General features: G+C 54.4%; 1 protein-coding gene across 1 annotated transcript; it reads right to left on the minus strand.

The window, feature by feature from the left end:
* Positions 1-6,251: 6,251 nt before the first annotated feature.
* Irx3 (iroquois homeobox 3) lies at positions 6,252-9,417 on the minus strand. The gene is made up of 4 exons (XM_013028019.1): positions 8,729-9,417; positions 7,424-8,552; positions 7,181-7,247; positions 6,252-6,720 (listed from the first exon to the last, which is right to left on the minus strand). The coding sequence occupies exons 1-4, from the start codon at positions 8,993-8,995 to the stop codon at positions 6,666-6,668; spliced, it is 1,518 nt and encodes a 505-aa protein (XP_012883473.1). The 5' UTR covers positions 8,996-9,417; the 3' UTR covers positions 6,252-6,665.
* Between the last annotated feature and the right edge of the window lie 8,751 nt (positions 9,418-18,168).

The raw sequence follows: 18,168 nt of genomic DNA on the forward strand, positions 1-18,168 counted from the left end.
GGAACTTGAACTGAGGCAGTCAGATTCCAGGGCTAGTTCCCACACACGAAGCACACTGTCTGCCAAATGAGGTGTCTGTTGTGGTTTTTGTCTTAAGTGACACCCAAAGGCACATGTGGCGAAGGTCTGGCCTCCTGCTGACGTCGGTATTGGGAGATACGGAAATGTTTAGGAGGTGAGGCTGGTGGAAGGAAGTGAGGTCACAGGGGTCATCGGGACTCCAGCCTCTCTGCCTCTCTCTCTTTCTGCTTCTCTCTCTCTCTCTCTCTGCTTCTCTCACTTTCTCTGCTTCCTGGTGGACACAAAATGAACAGTTTTGCTTGGCCACATCTTCCTTGCCAGGGCACCCTGCCTCACCACAGGCCCAAATCCATGGAGCCAGCCAGTCATACACTGAAGCCTCTGAAACCATGACCCAAAAGAGATCATTCCTTCTTTTGAGTGTTTGTCTAAAGTGTTTTGTCATAGTATCTGTGGGTGTTCAATGAAATGAACCATTTTCAGCACAAAAGGGAGACAATACCAGGCACTGTCCTCCCCCCCCCCCCCCAGGGAGATTTGGATCTTAAATAAAGCTACATGCTGGGTGATGGTCCTTAAGCCAGTAATCTTAGCTGCTCAGAAAGCTGAGATCGGAGGATCCAGGTTCATAGCCAATTGGAGCAAGAAAGTCTATGGGACTCTTGTCTTTAAATATTGACCCAAAAGCCAGAACTGGAAGTGTGGCTCAAGTGGTAGACCACCATCCTACTACTTGAAGTAACACTAAAATGGCCTTCTGTATGGATACCACGGAGGCTGACTCCAGGCCCTGAGGTGACCAGACTTCCTGTTGGTGTTGCCCAGATTATGAGCCATTCACCTCCAGACAGGAAGGGAGGGAGGAAGGAGCAAACAAAAATCTGGACAAAGAAAACTTCAGAGCTGCTCTAATACATAGAAAATGAGCCCCTAGACAATGAGGAACACAGGCAGCCGGTCTAATGCCACACCCCTGGCCTAGACACTTTCCCACAAGCCCCAGCGTCAAGCAAAGCAAGGTGGAGGAGGGCAACACATGAAGCTGGTTCACACAGAGCGTAGAGCTCCCATGCGATGAGGCCCATGAGTATGGGCCAAGTATTCCGTAGGTGTGAGGAAAGGGAGCAAAGTTCCTCTACTCAATTATGGGGCTATGACTTCAGGTGGTTATAGCAGGCTCAGGCTCAGAGAACTATGCTTTGTGGGCCCCAGGTAAGGATGAGGGACCCCCCCCTCCCAACTTGGGCAGCACTGCCTGTCTGTCTGCTCTGTTTTTAATCCATCTCTCCCCTCCTGGTCATCAAATCCCCTTTAAGAAAATAAAATTAAAACTGCAGTAACATTTTAATCTCTACACGTTTTTGATACTCTTTAAAAAAAAGATTTTTTTTTCCATGTCACCTCTGGAAGTTCCCACTACATAAGAATTATCCGGGGAAAATAAAAGAGAGAAGAGAAAGGGAGATTAAAAGACAGTGAAGGGGAAAGGGGAGAGGGAGAGACTCACAAGAGGCAGGGAAGCTCTGCTTTGTCAGGGAGAAGAAAATAAAGAGAAATCAGCCCAGCTTCAAAGGGCGCATTTCCATAATTGCCCTGTAACTTTGGTAAAATAAATCTGAGCCTCTGAGAGAAGTGGAGCCTGCCAGATGAGTGCACTCCAAAGGCCCTGGAGGGCTGCGGCCCACTTGTTAGCGGCTGAGTGCAGTAAGAGAATGCAGGACTGGTCACTCGACACAAAAGCCATGAAATCACAGCCTTCACTGCCTGCCTGCCTCAGGTTCAGCTTCAGACATGACCCTGTCTTTGTCTCTCTCCTATTCCCTGACATGATCTCTTTCTGTGTGTCTCTGTCTTTGTGTGAGAGAGAGGAGAGACAGAGACAGAGATGGAGAGACAGAGAGACAGAGAGAGAACAAGCACATAAATAAACAGAAGAGCTGGTGGCAGCAGCTTTTCTGCCCCGCGTGCATGGGGGGGGGAGTGGTGTGATCAGGAACCCCAAACCACATGACTTCAACTCTCATTTCTGAAAATCTTCCTGTACCCTACTCTTGACTTCAGTATCCCAAAGAGGGAGGCTCTAACTTTGCAGACATGATTGGGGTTATTCTTTCCCTCTCACCTTTGGCTGGAGAATATTCTACCTCATTCCTCTCTCTTTCCCAGGCTCACAGAGCTTCCTGTTGGCTCAACTTCACCTCTACTTTCCCCTTCCAGGGCCAAACGTTTGTAAAGAACAAAAACTTTGCACTTTGCACATTGCACTTTCAACAGAGATGTGGTTTGGAGGAGAGAATATTTGCTGGGACTGCTCCAGAAACATTGAGCCCTCAGCCCTGTGGATTCTCAACTTCAACACACTGACATCTTCCTGTGGACAATTCTTACATCCAGTACTAGATATGTGAAGAAGATCAAGGCAGGTGTAGATCAAGGGCATCCAAGGTGAAACGCCTTACTGCAGCCTGGGTCATTCTCTCTGGGAAGAGTTGCTATGTGGAGTGACCTTGCCCTGTGCCCATGACATGCCAGTACTTCCCTAACCCCAGTTCTCCTCTGATATTGTCAAATGTGGCCAAGTGTGAGAGAAGACAAGACTGGCCTGGCTAAAGACCTCTTCCAGCTGTGCCCAAACTAGGAGTGGGTTGGTTTATGATAGTTCTTCGTCCAAATGATGGGCACAGTCCTCAGAGGGGTAACATCCCTTCCTAGGGGAATAGCAATTGCATTAAAGCTAGGTTGGCCATACCATAGGTGGACATTTTTTATTGTCCATGCTGGTTGGCTGGGTCTGATGACAGTGACCAATCAGGGAGCAGCATTCAGAGAACCTGTGGGTCATCTCACCCTCAGCATTATCTTTAGACCATTTTTTTTTCTTTTGGTCAGTTGTGGGGCTTGACCTCTGGTCCTGGGTGCTGTACCTGAGCTCTTCAGCTCAAGGCTAGTGCTTATGGCTCAAGTAGCACTTGAGCCTCAGTGGTACTTCTGGTTTTCTGGTGGTTAATTGGAGATAAAAGTCTCACAGACTTTCCTGCCCGGGCTGGCTTTGAACCATGATCCTCAGATCTCAGCCTCCTGAGTAGTTAAGATTACAGGTGTGAGCCACTGGCACCTGGCTAGACTTGTTCTTTTTAATGCCCAATCTTGGACATTGTTAGACACATAAGGAAGGCTGATTAAATTAATCTATTCTCACTCCTGTCCTTCACCTGTAGAGAACACCAGTCTTGAAGGTGGGGACTGCCTACTCCTCACTCCTCTCCTGGGACAGGCGAAGGATGGCCGGTGCCAGAGCTCTTCCATGTCACCTTCTGGCTAGACTCTCTTTCCTCCTCCCTGTATCCCCCGGAAGAAAAATTCAATTGGACACCATTAACATGTGGGTCTCAGAGGTGGATGATGGTCACTTAGGGAGATGATTTTATTCTTTGCCAGCTCCCTGGCTCCACAGTGCAATGCCCACCCCCCCCCAACTCCATGCAGCAGATAATGAGCAAGCACGCCACACACTCCTTCCTCTGACCCAACTGATTATCCCCACACACTCCAGTGCTTTGCATAACCAACACCGACAGCAGAAGTCCCTTCCTGGAGGGTGATTGACACATTTTATTTCTAATTGAAGCTTAATCAGAACCAGGGATGAGATCTCTCTCTCTCTCTCTCTCTCTCTCTCTCTCCTCTTCTTCTTCTTCTTCCTTCTAGTTTCCCCCTCAGTAAGAGGTGAGACAGATTCTGGGATCCCTGAGAATGGAAAAGACAAGACCGAGAAGGCCCAGGGAGGAGAAGAAACAAGAACATTCTCCCTAGTGAAATGCGAAGAACTGCATCAGGGAACTGCCTCCCTTCTTGTTCTGTTTTGTCTTGGCTGGGTTATCTTATTGGGGGCAGCATGATACCAGTTGAAAGGCCCCAAGTGTACTATAAGATTAAAGAAAGACAAATACATGAGCCACACCCAGGTTTACACCAGTTTCCTCCATTACCTACATTGGCTGCTCTTGCCTGATAGGTAGAATGGCACTTGTTCAGGGGTCATGCCCTTGTAATGTGATGGTCAGTCAGAAAAGCCAACACAGGGTCTTCACTGGACAGAGCCCCTGAGGCCTGAAGTCAGAATCCTTTCAGCCTGGGCCCAGTCCCTTCATTCCCCTCCCTTGGGGGACAGGCAGGATCTGCAGCCCTCTCCTCACACACATAGAGATTGCCTGACTACTGAGGAGTCTGCCATCTCATTTTTCTCCCTGGAAAACGTCCTTTCTGTCCGGATGGAGCTGATGGTGGAGGGTCCTGACTTCCAGAGGGAAGACATTTTTGCTGGCTAATGAGAGGCAAGTGGGATAGAATATGGCTGGGAGTGTGGGGAGATAGAGGGAATCAGGGATTCTAAAAGATGCTAAAGGAGGGTCATTTGTGCCCACTTACCACCTATCAAGAGATGTTCCTGGGCATGTGCTCTGATGCTTAATAGGCAGCACTATTCCTATTGGGCCAAGGAGAGAAGGACACAGGGAAATGAATTTTTTGCCTGGGTTTTACAGGACGTAAGTAGGGAGCTGGGGGTACCCCAGTGTTAAGCTTACGAGGTGCAAGCTACTTGGTTGGGGATGTGGCTTGCCTAAAGATTGGCTAAGCAGAGGCCCAGGCTTATGCCTCACGGTTGGAGGTGGTGTGGGGGTGCTATGCTTCAGCCTCAGTAATGGAACCTCAGTCTGTATCATCTATCTGTAAAGAACCCTGAATCCCAGAAACACCTTCAGCAAACAGGGAGAAGAGGAAAGAGCACAGGAGACATCTCTGGGGGAAGGTACTGGAGGAAGGAGTTGCAGGAGGGAGCCCCAGTTTTCAGCATTTCCTCTTCAGGGGTTCCCTCTGCTCAGCCAGCCAGCCAGACTGACTCAGCACATGGAAGACATCTTCCCTCTCTTCCACATCCCAGCTTCTGGGGGGGGGGGCAGAGGTGTGGAGGGGAGGGGGGAGGTCCTCACGGGAGGTCCTCAGAATCACCACCATGGAGTAAATTCTGCTGCATGGGGCAGAGGGACACATCCAGGGGAACACATCCTACCAGAGTATTATTGCTGTCGCCCAGCAGGCAATACAGTCTGTGCCTTGTTCCAGGTTTGTCAGGGTGACATCTCCCCATTCCCCCCCCCAATTTTTTTTCTCCCAGGAAGCCACCACAGGACCTCGTGCGGGGCCAAAGTCCATCCCACCTTCTGATGAGCTTGGACATTTCCTACCTAATACGAGGGGAGAGGGGTGTCCCTAAAGAGGCTCTCCCGCCTCACACGCCCAGGCGCACTCTGCCTGAGGACTTCTTGGAGTCAGGGTTGGGCAAGGCTGGCTGGCTGGACGACCAAAGCAGGACGTGGAGAGAGTGCGCTGCCGGCCTGGCTGCCCAGGCCACCGGGCGAGGCGCCGAGCCGCTCTTGTGTCCTGTAGAGGGAGCTCCAGCCCCAAATTTCCAGGATCTCCATCCTCCCCCCCACTTCTTTCCTTCCCTCCCCCCCATTTCTCATCTTGAAAGCTGCCGCGACGTGACCCCCCCCTAAACCCTGCCCCGGGACCTCAAAAGGTTGTTCCTGCCTCCTGGACCGCCCGAGACGCACCGCTGCCGTCGGACCTGGATCCTCGGATCTCCGGGAGGTCACAGGCCTTCAAGAGGGAACGAAGCGCACCCCCTCTCTTTCCGGACACCCCTTCCCCTGGCACCCGCATCCTTACGTCTAAACGGAGGCGTCTGCTTGAGGCAGCGAGGTTGGGGGAGGGGGAGAAAGGCTGGAAGCTGCATAGCCCCCCTGAAATAGGAGATCGAGGATATCTCAATTGTAGGGGTCCAAGAATGGGAGTGGGCAGGGCGCAGAAGCTGCAGCCGACGCCCTGGGCGTGCAGATGTTTCCCTGAGGATTTCTACTCTGCCACCAGAGAAGGCCCCAAGCCCGGCGATGGCTCGCGTGGACCCCGTTTCTCAGCTCCTAGCAGAAATCTTACCTAGCTTAATCCCGTCTCGGCCACCCTTTCTCTTGGGCGCCTCCTCCTGAGGTATCCCCAGCCCGCCACCTCGGCGCCTCCTCCGCCATTGCTGTCCCCTGGACACACTCACCCCTCCTCGCTGTTTTGGGAAATTCTTCAAGCAACCAAGGGGGAGGGGTGGGGAATGGCCCAAACCCCCCAAACACCAAACAGATCCTGGGGAATGGGGTGGGGGGGGCAGACCGGGCCAGTTTATAGTCAAAAGTGGCAACCGCTCATTTATTTAGCCAAAAATAGATATTTTCTTGTACAATTTGGTTCACACATATGTACATTTTTCTGTATATACAAAAAAGAGCCAAACACACTTATTCTTACTGAACCGCCCTCTCCCCCCCCCCAACCGCAATCAACACAACAAACCAACCTCACAATCACAGCTAATTGTGGCTGGGGTGGTACAGAAGTGATTTGGGGAGGGCTGTGGGGGACCGGTTTTATTTCTTCATCTTTCTTTTTTTTCGTTTGTTTAGTTTTCTCTTTTAAGTATTCATACATACACGGACATGCTTTAAACTCGTAACTATACACTGTGGTTTGTTTTTACAATCATGACAATGATTTAAAAATTGTTTTCTTAAAAAAAAAACCACAACAAAACAAAACTAGGACGAGGAGAGAGCTGATAAGACCAGAGCAGCATCCAGGTGGTTTTGAGGCCTGGAAGTGAGAGAGAGACACACACACACAAGAGATGAGACTTTAGGACATCTAAGGTCCTTGGGGAGACCCTACCTGGGACTGGGGCTGCCAGGGGGAACAATTCTGTGGAGGGAGGTATGCTTCCAGGTTAACTATCTGACGGGGAGAAGGAGCCAGGATCCGAGGTCCGAGGCTGGAAGGAGGTGGACATCACAGTGGTCACCTTCTCCAGCGGCCTGTTGGTCGGGTAAAGCTTGGGTTCCCTCCCCTCTCCCCCCCAGCTCTGTGCCTACAGGCCGCAGCCTGGGCACTTGGGCTGTGACTGTCCATCATGAAGTAACTGAAGATGGGTTTTGTCCCTGCGTAAAAACTCCTTCCAGCCATGTCTGCCCAGGGGCCAAAGGCCTTGGCGTCCTCTCCTTCTCTTTCCTGCAGTCCTCCCCACCCACCCATTTCCCCAAACCCCCAAGTCTCTTACCGCCTGGGAACCGGCTGGAAAGCTGTTTTGAGTAACTTTTTCTCCACTTCCAAGGCACTACAGCGATCTGGGAAGCGAGAGGAAAGAGGAAGGCCTTTAGAATACTTCGATCAGGGCCCCAGGGTCGTGGGCCTAGGAACCCAGAGGAAAGCACCTTCCGCCCCAATGATCCCTGCCCCCTCCCCCCAAATCTCAGCGTAACCCCACCCCAGACACCCTCCGGACCCTGCACTCAGTAGTCACCTGTTCCGCCCTCTGGCTCTGCGGGCCGAGCGTAGGCGGCGACGGCCGCGGCGGCCGGGTGACTACTGGCTCCGGGAAGTCCCAGCAGGTGCGGAGGGGCCGAGCCGAGCAGGGAGAGCGGGTGCGGCCGTGGGCCCGGCGGCGGGCCTGGGAAGGGCCGGTTGGTCCAAGAAGGGAATTTGCCAAGCGGCGCCGAGACGAGTCTGTGCGCCGCGGCGGCTGCAGCGGCCGCGGCTGGAGAGAGCTGCAGGGCCGTGGGCGCGACGGCTGCCCCGGGAGGAGACCCTCCCGCTCCGGGAGGCGAGCGACGAGGGTTGTCTGGGCTTGTGGCCGTCTCGGCCAAGGACCAGATCTTGGGCTTCTGCAGGGCGGAGGAGGGCGCTGGTGCTGGAGCGCAGGGGTCCAGGCCTGCGGGGGGCGAAGCTGGAGATGGTGGGGTGGAGGCCACGGAGGGTGGCGCTGGGGCCAGGTTCAGGATCGGCAGCGGCCGCTCCTCCAAACTCTCGGAGCTGTCTTCCGAGTCACTATTTTTAGAGTCCGAAATGGGTCTCAGACCGAGGTCGCCGTCCCTACGTGCTGCCCCAGCGAGGGTCAGCTCAGCCCCAGCGGCCGCACCGTCCAAGTTCTCCAAATCGATCTCTTCGTCTTCGTCGTCCTCCGCCAGCCCCTCGCCCCCCGTGTCCTCCTCCTCCCCTCCGAGCTCCTCCTCCTCCAACTCCAGCTCGCGTTTGCCATCTTCCTCGTCTTCCTCTTCGTCTTCTTCCTCCCTCTCACTCCCGTAAGCATTGCCCTCCTCGTCGGTGCGGCTGCGGGGCGCCCACGTCATCTTGTTCTCCTTCTTGAGGCGCCGGCGCGCGTTGGCGAACCAGGTGGACACCTGGGTGAGGGTCATCTTGGTGATGATGGCCAGCATGATCTTCTCGCCCTTGGTGGGGTAGGGGTTCTTTCGGTGCTCGTTGAGCCAGGCCTTGAGGGTGCTGGTGCTCTCTCGGGTGGCGTTCTTGGGACGGGACGGGTCCCCGAACTGGTACTGACCGTATGGGTAGAAGGCGGGGTGCGGGTGCGGAAACGCGGCTGCCGCGGCCGGATGCTGCACCCCGGGGCTGTCCTTCAGCTCGTACTGGGCGCCCTGCACGCACAAGGAGAAAGAAGGGGACACGCGCAGAGGGAGCGCGGGTGAGCGCCAGCCGTCGCCGCCTCCACCCTCCGGGCCCCGGACCCCAAGTGATCTGTCTCGTCCCGTGCGCTCCCCGCACCCGGCGCCCCAGATCCAACCCCTCTTTCCTGGGTCCCTTGGGCTCTTACCAGTTGCGGGAAGATGGGCAGCTCCGCGGCGTAGGGCAGGAAGGCTCCATAGCCCTGTGCGGCGGCGGCCGCAGCTGCAGCCGCGGCGTAGGGCGCCCCGTACACCGACGAGAGCACGTTGGATAGGGAGCCGGAGGCCGCCAGCTCCGAGGCTCCGGCGCCCGGTCCACCCCGGGCCCCGGCACTGCCGCCGCCCGCTGCCGCTCCCGGGCGCTCGGGTGGGTAGAGAGGGCGGATATACTGGTATCCGAGCTGGGGGAAGGACATGGTGGCCCGCGGGGCACCGACAGAGAGGGGGCCCAGCCTGCGGGGCCGCCCTGCTCAGCGCCGCCCGCGGGCTCCGGTGGGCATCGGGGGCTGGGCCGAGCTGGGGCCTCGCTGCCTCCCGGGCTGCTGCGCTCCGCGATCACCTATTGATCTGCTCGGCGGCGGCGGCGGCGGCGGCGGCGGCGGCGGGGAGCCAGGTCAGGTCGGAACAGATTGGCGGAGATTCCCGGGGCTCGGGGCTCTGATTGACATTTCTACGGGGCCGCAAGCCCCTCCTCTCGGCGCGGCGCTCCCTCCTCTCCGCGGCCCGAGCTGCCTCTGCCCCAGCCGCGCTCCTCGCTGCCCTTCTCTCCCCAGCAGTGTCGCGCCTCGCTTCCTTCGCCCTCCTCTAGTTTTCACTCCCCCTCCTCTCCCTTCCTCTCTCCTCCCCTCGCCGCGCTCCTCTCCCCCCCCCCACCTCGACCCCACCCTGGATCGCTTCCGCCCCCAGGACTCTTTAACACCGTCCTGGACCCTGGAGAACTCTCCTTTTCCTTTCCTTCTCTTTTCCCCTCTCACGATTGCGCTTTCCACCCCTCTGCGCTTCCCTTCACTTTTTGTCTGACTCTTCTCTTTCCAATCTCTCTTCTCACTCACCCATGCCTCCCGCCCCCTCCGCCCCCACTCGGCTACTGCGTCCCGGCCTAAAGTTGTGGACACTTGGGGTGTTGTGAAGGAGGTGTGCGTGTCCCCGTCGGCGGGTCGGTCCCCGCCTCCCCCCCCTCCCTTCCCCCTTGCCCAAATCTCGAGCCTGACGTTGCGCCCTCTTATTCGAGTTTTCCTCCAAGTCTCCTCTCCGAGTCGCCAATCGCCGGGGCGCCTAACTGGCTGGGCCGCCCACCCCCGCGGTTACCGCGCGCGGGGCGGGGCGGGACGGGGCGGGGCGGAGTCCCTCCCCGCCCCCTGCTGCTCGGGCCGGGCGGGGGAGTCGAGGCGCAGGGACGCGGGTTAGGACTGGGTCAGCTCGCCCCTCCCCGCTTCCCGCTTTTCCGTGCGGGTCACACGCCCTAGTGATAGCTCCGGGCTAGGACCCGACCCCAAGACAGAGGGGGGCTAGACTTCGCCAAGATCCCCTTCTTAGCCTCTCACCCCAGACACCCCCTCAGCTGCACTCAGTGGCGTAGGAGCAGGGAGAGTGTGCGTGCGGCGCGGGAGTGTGTCCAAGTGACACTTAAAAAGGTCTGGCGGGGGAGGCGGCCCCCAGGCCGGACGATCAAATCCTGCAATTTGCCACTTGAATGCCTTCCCAGAGTCGGGGCGCGATTCCCTCATTAGATGTGGCGGGCTCAGCTCCAGGCCCAAAGTGGTCGCTCTAGGGGTCTTGGGGAGCCAGTGACCAGTTAGTAGAGCCAGCCAATAAATGGGGGGGGGGCGGCGTGCTAAAGGACCCCGAGGCCCCAGCAACTCTCCGAGAGCACTTCTAGAAGTTTCTCTGTTGGTGTTTCAGGTGTTGATACCCTTCATTTTACCTCCCCGTCTGCCTCTGGGGTCCCTTCGACACCTATTTTCTTTGGGCGAGGACTACCCCACCCACCACCCACCCACCTCCGGGGGACCAAGAGACAAGAAGCAGAAGCTAGACTTCGGTTTTAGTACTGGGATAATTCCTAGCAAACTTGAAACACCAATATCTAAGCGCCCACCTTTCACGGATTAGGGCGTGTGGATGAGAGCCACACTGAAATTCCCAGAATTGGATGGGCTCTCGGGGCTAAGCGCTTTAGGCCGCGAGGTGAAACGGTGCCCGCGCCAGGCCTTCAGCGGGTGGGCCCCGGGAGGCACTAAGGGAGTGAGGGGTACAGTGAAGAGCCTAGACTCCGAGGCGGAAACCAGCTGTCCAGCTCTGATTGATTGAGGAACTGAATCCGAATTCCGCCAGAGTACAGGGATTCAAGGGTCTTCATGCCAGCGGTCTCTGGTCACAGCAGCTCCGGGAAGCTCAGCCCAGAAATGAAGAGTTCCTTGTGGTGGACACCCAGCTTGGACCCATGGGTCTCAGGACCGGTTGGCGACTCTAATAGGTGTGGATGCAGAGAAAATTAAGGGGAGAAAAAAAAAAGCTAAGGAAAGTTTGAGAACCGGTCGGTTTAGGGTTCGAAGGGGGAAACTGGACAGGTCTCTCAAATTGGGTCTGAGCCTCTTCTCCACCCCTCCTCACCCGCCACCGCCAGGTGCTGGGCGTTGGCCTTACGAGCGCCTAGCCAGAGGAGGCGAGGGCAGGGTCGGCTCCGGCCCTGAAATGTATCTCCCGCGCCCCGATTTCGTTTCCAGTTAAACCTGTCAGAGAGTGTCCTAGGGAGTTTGGGGCTCATCTCAGGAAAGACTTAACAGAATCATTTCCCAGACTCTTTGCTGGGTGTTGCTCTCCATCTTAACAATTCTCAGATCTCCAGTTAGTTTATTCAAAATGCTGGACCAGACCAGGGGTGGGGCAACGAGATGGGGGGGGGGCAGAAGTAGGAGACCTAGGGCACCGCTGAGGGTGATGGGGTGAGATTCCCGATATTTAACCCAGTTCTTCCGGAAGGAAAAACCCTAACAGTTCTGAGCCCAGATGATGTTTCTTCGGACTTAACCAGCTACCGACCAGGTTACACGGAGCTCCGGGCGCGGCCAGAAAGAGGACGCAAGGGCGAGGGTGTTCTCAGAAACGAGCTCATGCCGGCCAGGGCCGCCCCTGGCCCAAATGGTGAACTTCCAGACCCAACCGCGCACCCAAGAACACCGCTCAATTAGATCCCTCCAGACAGGCGCCCCGGGCCTGGCACAGGAGCAGCCTCTCGTTGCCCTAGTCTCCAGCTAGACACAGCCTTGGGCTGGCCCGAAAAATGCACCCTGTATCGGGGACTCGGCGTCCCAAGTAACTCAGTCTTCATGTGCCGCAGGAACCCCAAAATGGTCCGGCCCAGTGGAGCCCAGCTCTTAGACTGAACTCTCGGGTCCGCGGGTAGCTGAACCTTTGATCTTTAATCCGAGAGATTAGATCTGGGGGGGACACACTCGCGCAGCTAAGAAAAGCAGGTGCACGACACGTTGATTTGCAAAAGACACGCGCGGCACACAAATGCACCACGCACAGAAGCTTCTCCACCAGCTCTCCTTCCCACATCCCCCAACGCACAAAGCGCCGGGGACTCGCTGCTGACGCTCCCCGAGCTCGGCCAAGGGTCTGGAGAGTGTAAAGAAAAGGTGTGTCCACCATACACGCGCACCGAGAATCGTGCCCGACGTGTGGCCGGGGCCTTGAGAAGGCCCGGCCGGTTCAGGTTCGGACGGTTTCGAGGCACACTGCCCACAAGCCACCAGGCCCCTTTTCTGCCCCCTCTTCGCCCAGTCCCGTGATGCGTGCAGGTCCCCAAGACGGGGAGCCTCTGCGGCTCCGGGTCTCCCTGCCGAGGCCCATCTTCTGTTCTTCGCTCTCCAGGCCCGGAGTCCCCCGGCGCAGAGAGGGCTGGCGACTCCACTGCTTCCTGCACACGCCGCGGCGCGCGCTCCCACCGCTTCCTCCCCCCCGCGCTCGGGTTACAGGTTAATGAAATGCTCGTTTTCCTCAGTCATTTGTTTTGTTTTCCTGCAAAGTTCTGATAAGTAGCTAACCAACGAAGCTTGTAATTACAATCTTACAGAAACCGGGCCGATCTGTATATAAATCTCACCATCCAATTACAAGATGTAATAATTTTGCACTCAAGCTGGTAATGAGGTCTAATACTCGTGCATGCGATAATCCCCTCTGGATGCTGGCTTGATCAGATGTTGGCTTTGTAATTAGACGGGCAGAAAATCATTATTTCATGTTCAAATAGAAAATGAGGTTGGTGGGAAGTTAATTTCTCTCCGCTCTGTGAAGCGTAGACAAGAATTTAATGATTTAATTACAGTTGTAAGCCCTTTCCATGAGACTTAAATTGAGCTGAGAATATTTTTTTCCTTCTCTCTCTCTCTTCCCTCTCTCTTTTTCGCGTTCTCTCTCTCTCTCTCTCTCTCTCTCTCTCTCTCTCTCTCTCTCTCTCTCTCGGCTATTAGCAGCTGCACCGATTCCCTCCGTACGCACCTAAAGGGTCTCGCTTTGGGCTCGGGATCCGGACTCCGAGCATCCCAGGAGGCGCGGGGCAGGCGCCAGCGGAGCCGCCGGGGAAAAGTGCTGCCGCTCCCTACGAGCTGCCTGGACCTCTAAGGCCTTCCCTGGGTCGGGAGAAGCGATCGGAGAACTTTGGGGGAAACTTTGCCAACTTCGCCTTTTCGGCTCGGGATTGGCCCTCTGGCTGCAAGCGACAGCGGGCCGCGGGGGCTCGGGGTGGGACCCCGGGCTGGGCCTAAGCGCCTGGAGCCGGCCTGGCCGCCCCGGAGAAGAAGCCCAAGGCCGGTCGGCCAGTCCTTGGCTCCCCTGCTCCGCCCTGGTGCCTCCTCTCCCCGGCCGGCTCCCTGGGGTCTCGGAGCAGCGCCCCCAGAGAAACGGCTTGGAGGGGCGGAGGGTGGAGTGGGGGTGGGGGGCGCACCTCCTCGTTAGCGCGAATAATTTTATGTTTCCTCCGGGATGAGCTTGTTTCCACCGGACTTGGGGCGGCTCCACTCCGCTCACTACCTTTATTTTTCTCTATCTGTCGATTCTTTGCCCTTTCTGAGGTGTTATGGCTAGGTTATTAATCCCTTTCCCCTCGCTCCCATTGCTTCATTCGTTTATATACTTTTCCCCCCCTAGATCACTTTTTAGTTCATTTCTCTCATTTTGCGTCTCCCTCCCCCGCCCCGCCCTTCTCCTTTAGGCCAGCGATGGCGTCCTTCCTCCTACCTGTATTTCTACACACGCGCTTGCGCGCGCACACTCACACACACGCGCGCACACACGCACACACCCCTTCCCTTTTTCCCCAATCCTTCCCGCTTTCTAGCCTCATTTTTTTTTTAATTTTTCTCAGGCTATTCGGGTTTATTCTCTCTCCTCTCGCTCTCCAGGACCTGTCCCCTCCCCCTCCGCGTGCATCTGCCTCCCCGACACCCCCTCGCTCCGAGTCCGTCTAGGGAGATGAATACGTCGCGGTATTGGATGCCGAGGCCAGAGCCGGGTGACGGGGCTCGGCCAGCGGTGCGCATTTTCTTCATGCATATTGAGGATATGGTAATGAGCGCGTTTGCATCGTTGCATGGAAATGCCGCGTCTCCAGCAGCCGTTCGGCGTGGGCGCCGGTGGGGTGGACCCTAGAGAGCGTCCGCCGTGGGCACCCGGCCTGGAGGCCGCGGATCCCCACTCCCCCTGCCTCTCCGCCCCCTTCCCCCGCCTCTCAGGCGCTGGAGACCCGGGGGAGGAAGTGACCTCCGGGGCGCGGCCCGGCCTCCCCCAGCTCCGGCTTCTCCACAAAGGACGCCCGTGATCCCCTCATTAAAGCCTCATTACGGGGACCCCAGCCTCGCTGGCCACGGTTCCACTCCCCCCCTTTTCTCCTGAGGGGCCTCTGAGACTCTCTCCAATAGTTGGAGGCCGGTGATGGAAAAAATCAGTGCATGATCATGTTGTCTAATGGCCATAAATGGCTTGTGATTCTCAAATGGTTTGGCGCTCTACCAGTAGAGCCATCGTCGCGGGATCAACCCGGCCTCCTTGTGTACCCTAACCCTGCTCTCCTCCTTCATCTTCGGAGGGGGGGGGCTTGGCACCACTTGGCTTGGAAGGATGCGAAGGGTCTTTCAGCTGTCCAGATCCAGGTTCCTTCTGGGTCATTTAAGAGCCTCGACCCTTCCCTGAAGTCCGCTGAGCTCTGGGATTAGACCTGGGCACCCTCCTCAAAAAGTGGAAATTTGTAGAGAGCGAGGCTTAAGCTCTGCGGTGAGCTCCCAGGGAACCAACTTGCTGGGAACCCCCGGAAGGGCACTCTCAAGGAAGACCTGGGAGACTGGCCATTCCTGCTGCCCTAGCTCTATTCCTCTCCTACTTGCTGATAGGAATTCGGGAGCTTTTGGTTCCAAAGTAAAAAGGATGTGAAGGACTGAGCTGGCCCGCCATAGTCTAGGGTCAAATCTCACAGGCTTCAAGGATTCTGCTACCACCTCCTCTGTGAGTGACTTCACATGTCCCCTCAAATTGAGGCCTTTGGAAATACATATTTCTTGAAAGAAAACTCCTACCACTTCTACAAATTGCTTAGTCTCCAGAAAAGGAAGTTGTAAAAGATAAACACAGTTTAAATCAAACAATGTCAATGCATATTGCCCAAGCTTGCTTGGGAAAGACTTCTTGAGGTTTAAGGGCAGGCATGGGTCATTAACAAGTACAGAAGCATTAAGGGGTGAGTCTAAGGATCGGAAAGAGAATTCATCTTATTGTTCAGTATCAATTAATTCTCCGGCCTCACTCTAGCTCAATCAGAGCAAGGACCTCAAGAGTTGCCCTGGTTTAGGACTGATTCTCTGAGAGTTTTTTTTTTTGGGGGGGGGAGAATCTGATAAAGATAAAACAATTGTTTTAAGGATTTCCAAACATTTGGATGGCCATGTTTAATTGGGCAGGATGCTCACCAAACAAGGGCACCCCACCAAAGGGCAAATAGGGTCTGAAGTCATCTTTCCCATGCTCACCAAGTTGCGTGTCTTAGTTTAGGAAAAGTATCTTTCTCTAATTTGCACACATTTTGCACAAAACTTGTACTTAGAGTAATGAACAAAGTCCAGACGGGAGCCTTGTCTGGAGCATGGTGTCTCTGGGAGAAGATCAGAATTTTCTCAGGACATGAGGAAGGAGTGGTGGGATTTGAGAGGGAGAAATGAGAGACCAGATTCTGGTTTGATAATGAAGGGCAGTCAGGGTTCCCAGAGTCTGTCCCCTTGGCCTTCATGCAAATATGGTGAAGGGAGGGCTGGACAAACATGATTAGAGTCCAGGATGGTTGGAGGAAGGGACTCATGGTGTCCACGTATGTTTCTTACCTTTTATTGAAGTTCCAGCTATATGTAGTTTATGGACCAGGATTCTGTTTTGTTCTGGTCCACGCTGGTTAGAAATTTCAGATTCTTTGGTGTTTGCATGTGAGAGTACAGAGGCTTGAACTCAGGGCCTGGGCACTGTCCCTTAGTTTTTGTTGCTGTTTGTTTGTTTGTTTACTTAAGGCTGTTGCCTTACTATTTGAGCCTTAGCTCCACATCTAGCTTTTCGGTGGCTAATTGGAGATAAGAGTCACACAGACTTTCCTGCCCTGGCTGGCTTCAGATCTGATCCTCAGATCTCAGCCTCCTGAGTTGATAGGATTATGGGTGAGAGTCATTAATGCCAGTCTGGAAATTTCAGATTTTTGAAAGACAAATTGGGGACTACATCAAACCTCAGGTTGTCAATCGGGGTACCTCTGGCCACATCCTTCTTTTTTCTTTTTCTTTTTTGTTTTCTCTTTCTTTCTTTCTTTCCTTCCTTCCTTCCCTCCTTCCTTCCTTCCTTCCCTCCTTCCTTCCTTCCTTCCTTCCTTCCTTTTGGCATTCAGAGTAGACTTTCCCTTTACCCCTGATTGAATTGCTTGAATTTTATTTTATTTAAAAATATTGAAACATTCTGGCCTGGGCATTGGTTTGAAAAACAGACAGGCTAAGAAACAAGTGATTACTCCATTCTGCCAGCTGTTAGCTAAACTCTACCTGATCTTGCTCCAGCCGGCTCCAGTCTGGCCTCACTGCTTCCACCCCCATCTGTGGGCCACACAGCGGCTTCCCACCTGAGAAAAAAGGGCTAGACCAGGACTGAGGGAGGACATCCCAGGGCCTCTTCCCACCATTCTCCATGGCCCTTTTCTGATACACTTCTTCCTAGGTGGGATAAGATTGAGGGCAAATTTCTAGAAATCCAGGAATGGATAGCTGTCCTTCTGTGAGCTGGCCCCAGAGTTGCAGCAGGGTCGAAGCCTCTGGAAAGACACTGGAAAATCTGGTTCCTCCTTAAGAGTGTGCCTCAGCTCTCTCTGGAGGTCTCTTCTGAGGCCTGCCCTTTTTGACTCCCAAGTACCATCTTCAGTGTGTCTGCTTCTTCCCTTCTGTTTCTGCCCTCCCTCCCTGTCCTTTTCTCTTCCCACCAAATATTTATCCACAGTCTTCTATTACACAGGAAAACAAGCAGGACAACTCAAGGTAGTGATACATTCTACAACATGGACAACAATAACTGTGAGGTGTAGAGGCTTACACAGTGCCCTCTCCAAAGTCAGGGCCTTTCTAGAACCTTAGGATGTAAGCTTGTTTGGAAACAGGGCAGATTAATTGGTTCAGATAAAACTTTTCCTGTGGTTTTATCTCATCATGAGTAGGGTAAAATCTTCATCCAGTACCACTAGTGTCCTTATGAGAAACCACACAGGGACAGGGCGTGGGGGAGAGAATAACCACGTGAAAATATGCAGAGACGGGAAGGAGAAAGGCACAAGCCAAAGAGGACCAAAGATGGCCAGCAATCACCAGTAGGTAGGAAGAGGCAAGAAAGTGTTTTTTCTAGAATCCTCTGAGAGAATGTTCCCTAGAGCTTGATTTTACATTGTTGCACTGGAACCACAGGAAGAGAAATCTCCATTATTTAAAGCCATCCACGGTGTGGAAATGTATGATGTCAGTCCCGGTCACCTGATAAAACTGATAGGCAGTAGTTCTAGCGATACATCTTTATCAGGCATTGTGGTGCACAACTGTAATCCTCGCTACTTAGAAAGGAGAGACAGAAAGATCATGGTCTAAAGCTGGCATCAGAAAAGTTGAGCATAAGACTCCATCTGAAACACAAACTAAGAATAAAAGGACTGGGGGCATGGCCTAAGTAATAGAGAACTTGACTAGCAAGCATATAGCTTCAGTAATAGTAAAAAGAAAATGAACTGGTACTTTAGCTCTTTAGATAGCATAATCAAGAGAGGTATTTGTAGGAAGGCAACAGACCAGTCATGAAAACTCTTGAGAAGTGCCATGTTTTCCCTTCTTCCCTTCTTCTCTACCTCTCTTCCTTCCTTCCTTTTCCTTCTTTCCTTCCTCCATCCCTCCCTCCCTTCTTTCCTCCCTCCCTCACTTCCTCCCTCCCTTCCTTCCTTCCTTCCTTCCCTCCTTCCTTCCTTCCTTTCTCTCCCTCCCTTCTTCCCCTTTCTTTCTTTCTTTCTTTCTTTCTTCCTTCCTTC

Source organism: Dipodomys ordii, unplaced genomic scaffold (assembly GCF_000151885.1).
Source record: "Dipodomys ordii isolate 6190 unplaced genomic scaffold, Dord_2.0 Scaffold106, whole genome shotgun sequence".
NCBI classification, from domain to species: domain Eukaryota; kingdom Metazoa; phylum Chordata; class Mammalia; order Rodentia; family Heteromyidae; genus Dipodomys; species Dipodomys ordii.

Bases quoted from the DNA above. Each gene is read 5' to 3' on its own strand.
- Irx3 (XM_013028019.1), bottom strand. From the start codon at position 8,995: ATGTCCTTCCCCCAGCTCGGATACCAGTATATCCGCCCTCTCTACCCA. The intron at 8,553-8,728 runs GTAAGAGCCCAA...TTGTGCGTGCAG, and splicing joins TGCCCATCTTCCCGCAACTG to GGCGCCCAGTACGAGCTGAA. The intron at 6,721-7,180 runs GTAAGAGACTTG...TCTCACTTCCAG, and splicing joins TTCCAGCCGGTTCCCAGGCG to GCCTCAAAACCACCTGGATG.